Source organism: Pyxicephalus adspersus, chromosome 12 (genome assembly GCF_032062135.1).
Source record: "Pyxicephalus adspersus chromosome 12, UCB_Pads_2.0, whole genome shotgun sequence".
In the NCBI taxonomy this organism is placed as follows: Eukaryota; Metazoa; Chordata; class Amphibia; order Anura; family Pyxicephalidae; genus Pyxicephalus; species Pyxicephalus adspersus.
In genome coordinates, this window is record NC_092869.1 from 4,388,950 (window position 1) to 4,401,601 (window position 12,652).

The 12,652-nt window shown below is 37.8% G+C and overlaps 1 protein-coding gene across 1 annotated transcript; it reads left to right on the forward strand.

Annotated features, from left to right (window-relative positions):
* Nucleotides 1–1,480: 1,480 nt before the first annotated feature.
* Nucleotides 1,481–7,725, forward strand: LOC140342395 (uncharacterized). The gene is made up of 4 exons (XM_072428556.1): nt 1,481–1,579; nt 2,493–2,807; nt 5,267–5,587; nt 7,169–7,725. The coding sequence occupies exons 1-4, from the start codon at nt 1,531–1,533 to the stop codon at nt 7,300–7,302; spliced, it is 819 nt and encodes a 272-aa protein (XP_072284657.1). The 5' UTR covers nt 1,481–1,530; the 3' UTR covers nt 7,303–7,725.
* Nucleotides 7,726–12,652: the final 4,927 nt, after the last annotated feature.

Genomic DNA, 12,652 nt, shown 5'->3' on the forward strand with positions numbered 1-12,652 from the left:
TCCCAATTTTGTTTCTTTATAGCTGAATATGAGTTTATCAACACAATAGGGGAGTATTCCTTTTGGGTAATGTGGTTGTTGGGGGTAGTGTTGGTCGAATAGCTCACTTTTCGATTCGGCAGCTATTCGCTCAAATATAGCAAAAAAATTTGGGTGGTCAAACATCGAATTCAAACACCATTTAAGTCAAATAATAAAATTTAAGCACACAAATCATGTCAAAATATTATATTAAATTAAATAAATTATTTATTTATATTTAAATTAAAAAACAAAATACATTTAATAATAAATTTGACATGGTTTGTGTTTCAAACATTATTATACTCATACTATTATATTATACTGTAAAATACATTTTCATGAATAACAATGTACTGCTTTTACATGTGTTGTATGCACAGATAAATGGATAGATATTCAAACAATATAAAGCATATATAAACCAAAAACATAGCCATTCTTATTCATGTATACCTCTAATACTTTCTGATGATTGACTTTCCTAGTTAGTAGGTCACCATAGATAAGTTACAGAGTTAATTAACAAATCATAAAGATATAAAAGGAATTACTGAAAATAAAGGGGGTGAGTCAAAGGTCATAATGTGAGAGAAAAGAATCGCTGTAATGACGTGAAAGATACCAAAGTAGATATGGCGCTGGATCAAAGGCTTGCAAATAAGGATACAGATGAAAATCTAAAGGAAAAAAATAATGGGTATTACGTATATTGTAATTAAGGTGATATTTTGAAAAAATAGATTAAAATGAGTGAAGGTAATGAGTGTGGGGGAAAACACTTAAGATTTAGTGGTAATAAAGTTCTATTGGGTGTTACAGCCGTCCTTGAAATAGGCAAGCAATAGACTATACTAATGTATGCGATTGTATATCTTGGCGATTGGGAAACCAACCTGCTATCCAATCCGGTCTTTCAATACTTTTGTCGCCATATATTCACATGGAAATATATTTTATATTATATATCGTACACTTATATTGAAGTGGGAGGAATAATTCCAGGGACCGTATTTATGGTTACCTCCAAAATGATAAGCTGTAAAAAATTTGAACTGTTGCCTATGTGCAGTTTTAGGTCTCATATTTTGTTTCTGATTTATGTAGCTTTAAACACTGGTAACTATTTACTATACTACATTGTTTCTATTTACGAACAATTTGGAGTTATTGTTTGTTTTCTGTTTGTGTGCACTATAATTGAGTGTATTTGGGTTCTATATCTGACATCATTACATTCTCTGGGTCCTGCACTTTTGGAAAACATGTCATTGTACATTTCTAACATATGTGCAAAAAAAAAAGAAAGGAAACGAAAATACCAAGGCTTTAATAAAGTAGAAAAGTTATAGGTGTTATGATTTCCTTCCTATTTTTGAAGCCTGCGCTTGCATCTTAGTTGCTGGTTGGCTTTCAGTGGACAGATGAGTTTGTGGCTAGGCAGTGAAACGGAAAGATCGTCAAAAGCTGTCATTCTAAAAGTTTAGATCGAGCTTTAAAAAAGACAAGATGAAAAAGACGGTCTTACCTGTCATAATCATCCTCACTCTTCACAAAGGTGAGTCATGCCAATTAGCAGTTATCACAAAGGTAAAATGGTCAATGATACAGAAATAGAAATACAAGCCGTACTTTGAGAAGTCATTCACTTCATTACGAGTTAATAACAGTAAGTGTTTGAGAGAGTAACATGGGCAACACAGCAACCTGGAAGATATGACAAGCTCTCAATTGGTTTAATTCTTCAGCATTTGCCAAAATTACTTTTACGTAAGACTGATTCTTTAGGTAGACCTCCAGGAAATGGCTAATTTCTATTAAAGAGCAATGGATGCTGACCATATTCATTACATACATGTAAAAGATTGCCCAGCTTTTTTAACTATGAATGAATCATTGGAATACTTTGTAGGTCTAAGGCAGCCTTTCTCCAAGTTTTTAACATGGAGGAAGCCTTGAAATAACTTTCAGGTCTTCACAGAACCCCTCCTATAATTACTATAGACACTGCTCACAGTATATTGGTGTGGTGGTCACTGGGAAGATTGTCTCTTACATTGCTGGCCAGTGAGAGGAACGTCATCTTTACAAACAACCAAAAAGATCCAAAAAGTTGACCACAATTGTCAGTCAAAGTGACCGAAGACAAAGCTGCTCAAGGATCAGTTTTGTCTTCGGAGGAACCCTCAACCCTTAGTTGAGAAACACTGGTCTAAGATAACCTTTGATTAAACAAACCTATTTTCTCAGGGTATATGTATTTTATCTATATGTGTATTCAAACATTTAATAAAAAGTCCAACCAAATGTTACAGAGCATTAGATGTTTTCCAAAAGGAGCATAACAGGCGTCAGTTTTCCTATCTCTGATTAAAACTTTGTATTAAGCCATTAAATACAGAAATTATTCTTTAATAACATTTTTTCCATCCTGTACTCCCCTCCAACTCTTTAACTGTTTTTCCCATTAGGGCTGCTTGGTGAGATAAGTTGTGGCGAGAATCAATTTTTATCTGGTACCATTGGAGGCCAAGTGACTCTATCGCTGGATGAAATTAACTTCCTTTACATTTACTGGGCCACACCCAACAAGTTTGTTGCTGAAACATTACCGGGAGAAGGTGTTGGGATACAAAATAATGAATATGAAGGAAGATTAAGCGCCACTGCTAAGGGATCTTTAATTATAAAGAATTTGACCAGAGAAGACCAAGACCAGTACACGGCTAATGTGCAGATGGACACATCAGTACAATGTCTTCTAAGGTTTGATCTCAGAGTCTTTGGTAGGTCATTGTCATACTTTGATAAATACAGTGAATACTGAAAAAAAAAAAATTGTTGTGGGCAACTAATATACACTCACTGGCCACTTTATTAGGTAAATCTGTTCAACTGCTTGTTAATGCAAATCCAATCAGATGGCAGCAGTACAATGCATTCGGGTACGTAGACATTGTCAATACAAATACAGCATCAGAATGATAAGAAAGGTCATTTAAGTCTCTGAGCTTGACATTAGAAACTGCCGAAAAAGGGAATATAACCAGTGAGCAGGGTTTCTTCTGGTTCTAGAGGCCAAAGAAGAATGGCCAAGCTGGTTAAATCTGCGGCAGCAGGAGACCCCAACAGGTGCCACTGTCAGCTAAAAACAGGCACCTAAGGTTACAATTCACAAAGACTCACCAAAATTGGACAAGGGAAGGCTGGAAAAACATTGCCTGCTTTGATTAATCTCAGCTTTGCTGGAACATTTAGATGGTGTAGTTGAAACTTGGCTTCAAACACATCAAAGCATGGATCCAATGGCCCAGATTTATGAAAGCTCTCCAAGGCTGGAGAGAATACACTTTCATCAGTGAAGCTGGGTCATCCAGCAAACCTGGAATGGATCTGGTCCAGGATTCAAAACATTTGCTAGCAAATAGCAAATGATTTTTAAAAATCCATTCCAGGTTTTCTGGATCACCCACCTTCACTTCTGAAAGTGTATTCTCTCCAGCCTTGGAGAGCTTTGATAAATCAGGCCCAATGTATTTTGTAGTAAAGGTTCAGGCTGCATTTGGTGATGTAATGGTGTTGGGGATATTTTCTTGGAACACTTTGGGCCACATTAAGCATTGTTTAAATGCCTACCTATGTATTGTTGCTAATGATGTCCATCCCTTTATGACTGCAGAGCACTTATCTTTTGATGGCTACTTCCAGCAGGATAACATACTATGTCACAAAGTTTTTGTCTTCCTAAACTGATTTCTTGAACATGACAAAGCATTTACTGTACTCAAATTGTTTCCACAGCCATAATGTGTTGAAATAGGCAAAGAGAAGTAACAAGTAGTCAGTAGTCAGTGCAGATACAAATAGTCACATATATATCTTGGAAGAACGTGGCTCCAGACAGTCAGACAACTAATTGTTATCTGTAATTTTAAAGGGTCCAGTATATACCCAAAAAGTCCAGAGTGATCCTAGTTTACAATCATCATTTGCATACGTCTAACAAGATTTTACCCAATGCGTTTTGCCTAAGCTAGGCTTCCTCAGGGGTATTGTCATGCTTGCGAGGTACAGGAGCGGAAAAGATCTGAAGTAGTGTAATACATGTTAATTATAAAACAAAGAGCAAAGATGTAAAGTATATAACTCAAAATGTACATATATATATAATCAATAATCTAGTTCTTATGAAGATTTTAGTAATCAAATTTATTTTTGTAATCAAAAGAAAAGAACATATTCAGACAGAATTATATATAGCATAGTAAGGTAAATTGTATATTACCGAGTACAAATAATCATAGAAACTATGTTAAATCCTAGGAAAAGCATGTAGTTACAAAGCACCTGTAAGTCCACAATCACCAGATCCCATAGAGTATCCTTAGGATATGATGGAGCAGGAGATTCACATGACAGATGTTCAACCAAGAAGTCTGCAACAACTGCAAAATGCTATCATGTCAATATAACCAAAATCCCGAAGAATTTTTTTCCAGCAACTTTTTATGACTTTTAATTATTAAAGCACTTCTAAAGGCAAAAGCGGTCCAACCCAATACTAGGAATGTGTAACAAATAAAGTGGCTGATGGGTGTATTACCCCAAGACCTGTAAATTGCTATTGATAGGATGAAAAAAACGTTTAATCAGACAACCAGGGCCATTCTGGAAAAAGTAGCCATGCCAGCTCATAGCCTACCATTCCAAGCATGTTTTCGTACCTAGACAAGCTACGTCACTACCTCCATGTACTGCTGGAGCCCTCACTGATGGAGCAGGGCTTCTGGGTCCACAGTGAGAGAATCCACATCAGACTTGTGGGTCCACAGTGATACTTTCACCCACTGGTAAATACTGATGATGTACAGGAGTAACGTTGTCCCCAGCACCTGGGTCTACTGGGGTCTACAGCTGGTGCTCCAAGCTCCATGGTGCATGTAGTGTACGAAAAAAGAGAAGACTTTACATTTATTTTCTACCAACAACCTCCATAACTTTGTGACCTTTTGTTTTTTGGGTTTAGCTCCAAATTTAGGACATTTGTTTTGGTGTAATTTATTTTCATAAATTTTAGGATAACCAACATTACAGCTGAAGCCTGGATGTCAGAAAGCATTAGAAATCCTGACTGCTCAACCAATACCTATTGTTGTTCCCATTGTTATATACAATTTTCTCCTAAAAAGGGTCTTCTTCTTGAATTATTATTAACCTACAAACTTCTGTTCTGATCCCTCATCAGGTCCAATGAGTGTGAAGTCCTGTGCAGGGCAGACCAATATAACTTCTGTGGAGGGAGGAGAGGTCACTCTACCAGTAAACCAGACTGGTTTGGAATCCATCACCTGGATGACTTTAAGGGACTTGGTGCATCTTGCAGTAACCAAGCCAGGAAAATCTGTTCTAATCCAGGATGCTCGATACGCAAAACGTCTGAAGGTCACTGCTAATGGTTCATTAATTATAACTGGACTAGCCAGAGAAGACCAAGGGATATATGGAACCTATGCAGTAACATCAACATCACATAAATGTGCACAGCTATACAACCTCAGAGTAACAGGTAAGGTTAAAATATATTGCTTGTCCAAAAAGAAAAAATGTAGGTAGAAATAAAACCCTGAATAAAGCTCTACTTCTTAAAACATATCACTGAACTTACTGTACCTTGAGACTCTTATCTGTGTATGTATCATCTAGGGCACTGCCTCTGCTTGCTGGTCCCATAAGATGTGAAGTGAGATTTGGGGATGTCACCACTGTGCTCCTCATTGTTCTCCTTGCAGGAGAAAAACCTGCACCTGAGGACTTGCAATGCAAGAACCAATGATGCATTGCAGATTGGTGGGTAGGCAGGAGACAGCATTGCAGATAAGGGCCATCTAAAGATTTGCTGGGGTTTCTAGTTATGTCTTTGGGGAGTATTGCAGTCAGAACTTTTATATGGTGATTCCTGCAAGCTATGGATTTTTTAAAACCTGGGAACAAGGTATGGTGGTTGAGGACCCATTTGGGAGGGCTTGCCAAGTGTTCCTATTCTGTTCCACATCTGTGCTGGTATTAGAGGCGGCATTCTGCTGCCCTTGCATCTCCTCCCTGATTACCCTACTTTTGTAATTGGACAGTAGAGGAGGCAGGGCAATGACAATGCAAGCATAGGTACCGAAAGCCCTAGGGACATACATTGGAGTAAGAAAGCTTCTTCAGAAGTCACAATTGCCCCCCTGTGGACCAGGGATTTCTGGCCTGGGGCCCATCCAAAGATTTGCTGGATTTCATGACCCTAGATGTTGCCATCCATAGATACAGTAGAGTGCGTGTGAGCTCCAAAGAGGATTTTTCTCAGCTGGTGATGAAGAACGATGAAAATTTCAAGTTCACTAACTGCATCATTGTTCTGGGTCACTAACTCAGAAGGTAGTAAAATCACATAACTAGCCTTTCAGAGTGAGATAAGCAATGGCATCCATTCTATTGTCATCCATTACCTAAAATTATAGTTAAAAATATGGTATGACCGTGAATCTTTCAATACATAGTTTTGAGATGACTTTGAAGTTCTGGCATACCTCCTCCTCCGTACCTAACCAACAGGGTGATTCCTGTGAAAGTTACACTCCAAAACTAAAAAAAAGAATCAAACATTAAGATGAGTACAAAGTCAAGTTTTTTTTTAATTTCTGACATTGCTGCAATACTCAACAGTAACTTCTGGGATCTGGGATCTATGACTGGTAATAATGGAGAGGAATTTCTTAGCACTACTGGAGGGTCCTTTCTATCTATCCTTTATAAAAATTCTAAAAACAAATATCAAAGATAAGTCACTTTCACAACCACTAATTAGATTGGAACCCCTAATAAAAATGATAATTACCGGTAATAAAAAAGCAGTGGAAGATTAAGGGTCCTTTCATACAATTAGCTCAACTGAACTGCAAGTAAAATATTTACTGCTGTACAGTTCTTCCAATAGAACTGTATGGCCCAAAGTGACTTTTCTAGATTCATACCATATTCTGCTGCATGCAAAATGTTCCCAATCACTCCCATTAGGTTGGGATCACAACTAAGTCAACAGCAGTCACTTCTTTCCTTTAAACTCCTGATATTACATTAGGTATATTCTTTCTTTTTGTTTAAGATTTCAGAGAGCGGGATTACGCAGCAATGAACAAGATACGTCTGGGGATATCGGCTTTTGTGTTTCTGATGACTTGCTGCTTGTTCATCCATCACATGAAGACTGAGGTTATGGGACCTTCCACCAACACATGAAGATGTCATGTTGCTCCCCAGTCCTCTAGATTCAAAAATAAGTGTAAGGTCCCCATGGATTCTGTTACTTTTTATACCATTTTCTATATGCCAAAAAAGCCTCAAATGCCAATTGTATTTTTAAAAAATATGATTACCTTATTTTAGACCTAGTGGTGTCAACCAGGGCAGACTGGAGCCAAAATTTGATGTCGAGCTTCCATGATGGAAAGAGCAGGAATCCAATAAAGGAAAGAAGTGGGCCAAGGACAGTCAATACACTTGCATTGTGTTTTACTAATATCATAACTAGCCACAGCCTTGTGATTTAATAACATTTTCTAAGAAACATGCATTGTTCTCTGAAATGAGATGTCACTTCCGAACTTGTTGCAGACCACAAAGGGTAACACCAACTTCATTAAAATTATATTGTATACACACAGCTTTGAGAAGTCTTATTCTAGTACACACATACGATCGATAATTATTCAGATAAGCTATTCTGTTCTTTTAAAGCTTTCCACCTTTCTTGCCTCCCCTTGAGCTCTTCAACCCTTCACTTCATTGACCTAAAAATGGTGACATCTGGCATGCAGAAACAATTTTTTTCCATAAAGTCACAGACACAAGGCAGCAGGATGCAAGATTTTCTTACAAGAAAAGCAGAAAAGGTTGTAGGAGGTGGACATGCTTGTACCAATGGAAATAACATTTAGGTAGCATTACAATTAAACATTGTAATTTGCAGCACCTACAGCAGGTGCTTCCAAGTCTCCTGTAATCCAGGCCAAAATAAATAGGATTCCAGCAGAGCTAGCCGGATCTTTAGACTTTATAGGACACGCTCCAGCAAGTAGTCCAACCTGGTTCCCAGGCACTCAATCATATATAGGGTCCTCCTCTATTTTTGGTGTTTTAGTAGTGGTTCATAAAGGTCAGACTGCCAATAAATGAGGCCGGTAGCAGATACTAGACAACATGGTTCAAAACATCTATGCTAAGCCATGCTAAGGCTGCCAAACTTTGCCTCTTGGTTGTTCAGGGAAAATCACAAATGAAGAGAGATTGGTCAGCAGTGGAATCTTTGCTACTAATGGAAAGTGAGCCAAAAGGTGCCTTTTTACAAAAGGTGGTTTACTTTAATTTGGTCCACATTGTACTTCCTCTGAGAGGGTAAGTAAGAGATCAACCAGTTTGGTCCTTGTTAAAGCAATTTCCTATTGATCCCAGATCAATTGTCCCTCTTTCTGATGACTTTTGTTTACAGCGCTGGTAGAGTGTTAGATCATTCTCAAAACTATATTGATTGCACACAGTTTATATAACAGTTCAATGGCATGATCAGTGCATGATCACATGACTACAGACAACTAGCAGACATGGCAGATGTCCTTGTAGTTCCTATAGAACAAGATATTTTTGTCAAGGGAACAGATAAGTGGACAAAGGGAGGAAAGGGGAGAGTTTCAAGGCAAAAAGGGTGGAGTGGACGTTAGTTTACCAATAAGAAGAGTACAACTTGTTTCAACATAATTTAACATCTGCAAAACATAACAAAAGCACAAAGATATTTAACTTCAAGACTCAGCAAAATTCCTCAGCTCCTTACAGTCCTGTACTAAGGATCCAAAAGGGTGGACAGGCAGCAGTGGTCCCTCTCATTGATCACTCAAATGCAAAGATCTCTGCATAGGTATTGGAGCATAGTTGCCACAAATGCTTTCTTGGAGTTCTCATGATCACAGAGGACAATATTGTCCTCTAACTGTTCATCAGGTAAAAATCACAAAATGTGAGAAAAGTAAAATGCCTGTATGCCTTTCTCCTCCTCACTTGCAGCCTTCCCATCCTCCTAAACCGATTCTTTTACATCCCAGGGATGCAGAAATGGTCATCAATTCCTGGGTGCCCTTAGGATGACATTAGGTCCTCCTCTTCCTTTAACTGTTGTGCCTCCAGTGCATCATCAGATTGTGCTCATGGGAAAACACCAAGTGGATGTTATCAGATATCTACACCTGGTCACCATTTATATCATCACTTTTCAAGGGGACAAAACGTGTACCCCTCCAACTACAGCTAGAGAAATGTAACCCCTGTCCTTGTGTAATACGCTCAGGGGTACTAGGAGATCACTTACTGATGCTGGTGTAGCTTCTGCTTCATTTAGGGTGAAAATTCAGTATTTAGGATTGTCACAATCATGAAAGATATTTCCAGCAATGTATGCTGTGTTTTGTCTGACCACATAACTAAAATGGCATTCACAGGTATGGTATAACCGCTTTATCTACACTGTTCTTCCTTCCCAAACATTTGTATAGCTAACTGCAAATGTCTCCTGAAGGTGGGGCACACATACAAGTTTTATATTAGCTTAGACTGAGGTCATAACATAGCTGGCAGTAATCCTAGACTGCTCCTATCATGTCATTTATAGGAAATCATAGTCAACAACTTCATCCCAACTAAAAAAAAAACAAAAAGCAGAATGTGGAACCCAACCAGTCTCTCCAGTGAATAAAATCCAAAAGGGTAAAGTATGGCAGTTGTATCTATTATTGATAGATATATTGATCAAACAGTGATTGGAAATGGCTGTTGTTTTTATGGTTTAGTGGAAATGATTTGGGGTAATTTAACCCTTCATCAAATTTCTTGGAACACAGGGTGTTTTACACTGCAGTTTAAAAGATCCATGAATGGATAGGTATGCTTTGGGTATGTGCAACCTTCTTGGCATGGTGAAGATATTTCATTTTTTTTAACTGATCTTTGTTACATGGACCAGCCAAGGGAGATGAATGAGGTTCTCACACGTGTCTGCCTTAGGCAAAGGGCAGACAGAAGGTTTAAGCAAATTTTACACACTTGATTGGCTTCAGGATAAGCCACTTTTTCAGCCTAGGTCTGGAAAAATGTCAATAGTTTTAGACTGGTGTGGCTTCTTTACTTTAAGGAAACAATCTACGGCATTGCAGAGATTGTTTCTTCCAGAAAATGGGCAGGATGACCTGGCCAGCTTGCCCCGTCTTAGTCAGGTCTTGATCTCGCCAAGGTCTCTGTTGCAGAGTCACGTGCTTGTCCATCTTTGCAGTATGAGTGTTAGACTTTCTGAGGCAGATGTTCCTTTGCCAGAAATTGCATATCACAGCTCTAATATCAGCAGTAGTTGAACTCAGCTGGCATTAGTTGAATAGGCTCTGCCATTAGGAGGAACTGGATAGCTGCTGTTCTTTGCAGGGTGACCCTTAACATCCTTCGCCATTACTGCCTTTTCACTCTTGACTTACTTCCTTTGCCCCGTATGGCACCCATATGACGCCATGATACCATCCGCTATCTCTTCTTCTCTGAAGGTTTCTTTACATTCAGTTCTAACTGCTTCAAATTCTCTGTCTGTTGCAGCTTTCTGCCTTCTGTTCTCTGTCTGTAGCTTGGTTGAGCCACCTTCTTTTTTAATGGCTCTACCATCACCGGCATAACTTTAATGTTACCCAGCTGTAAGTTTGCTATAACATATTCAGCCATGTTAGGCTGACATACCCTACCTCTTCATTGATGGTGTGAATGTGCTAAAGAGCTTTATATATCCTTAAAGAGAACCTTTCACTATTGGGTGCGTTATGAAATAGGTTTTATGCTTAATCTGATACTAATGTGAACCTCATATTCCTAATAAATAACTATTTTGCTATGTTATTTCTAATGCGGACTGATGACAGGTCCTCTGCAAAAATGTAAACTATTTAACATTTACATACAGCACTTGGTCTGCGACAATTTTTGGAATATTCGGTCATTTTTTTTTCAACTATCCTCAATATATATTGGCAATATGGCTGCTGGCATTACACCTATTTATAGTGACTGGGCTGGCTTATCCATGCTTTAAAAATTGCCTTTTGAGACTCATCTAGCTGGAGAAATGCATGCAGTACATCAGGGGTTTAGAAATTTTCAGCCCCAAATTCAGAGTTTGAACAAACTGCAAAATTGGGACATCAGCCTCAATCCAAAGTAAAGCTCAGTTTTCATTCTTTGCTATATCTCAGTCCTTCTGATTTCTGCAGTTATTTTGCAGTTACTTCCTGTCTGCATGTATTCCAGTGATGGCTAAATAGCATTTTTCAGACTGGGTGACAACAGTGAACCATGCCTACGACTAAAGAAGGGCATGCTTTCCAATATCTAATGTATAGTTTTAAAACAACTTTTAATAAGTCTGTGTCACAGGGTGACATAACAATAGAACATTTGGGAGACAAGGACAGAGCCCTATACTCTATAACTATTATGTATATTATGTATTTAACTCACTATGGATTATTTTAATGAAAGTTGCAGATTAAAAAGTAGTGAAAATGTCTGTTAAAATAATGATAAATAGATTAGAGAGAAGTAAAAGATAAGCTTTTCGGGAATATATTTTCAAATTAAATTAAATGAAGCAAAAATTGGACCTTTTGGGTGGAGGCTGACATTCGGCTCTTCTACACTACACACCAATGAATGAAAAACTTTAAATACTATTGGAAAGTAAATTCTTTCTATCATTATCATCAATATGCCGCTTTGTAAAGCTTTACAAGATATCTTGTTAACCCACAGGGGAAACCCTCTGTACATTGTATAAGAAAATGACATTTATACGAAAAAGGTCTCACATTTAGATTCCTTAATTCCTGGATATGTCATCAAATCTTCCCACTAACTTCAACTAATACACCAAATTAGTACAGGAATACAATGTATAGCCAGGGCAATAGCATAGTAAATCTATGTTAGGCCTAGGGATAATTTTTGCGTCATTAAATTTATTAGGATTCAAAAATATATATTGCAGAAAATCCCATCTTTTTCTTCTCTCTAATCTATCATATGATTAGGGGCTAGGCAAGTTACATACAGTTCCACCTAAATAAACATTCCTAGGGGTGTACAATATAATACAATAATACAATGTTAAAGCTTACATGAGATATTAGTAATCGTGCTTACATCTAATAATAAAAAAAAACTCTTTCTATAAAAAGCCTAGATTCAGATTCATAACGCTGGGGAACTTTAAGCAGTATGCACAGGAAGGAAGTCATTTTCCTTGGAGCAGTCCATGTATGAACAGGAAGAGAAATTTAGATTGTAAGCGTAAGAAAAAGTTAATGAAATGGTGAGTAGATGGTTTATTTTTAAACTTTTGTAGTTATCTATGCTGTCAAGTCATGTATGCTCAGATAAGATATGTGTTAGGAAAGTTTCTGCCAGAAAATACAACACAAACATGTGTTAAATTCCAGGCACGAAATCCACGCCCTTTATACTGCATGCCTTAGGAGAGAAATCATGCCAAAAAAAAGGAAAATCTCAA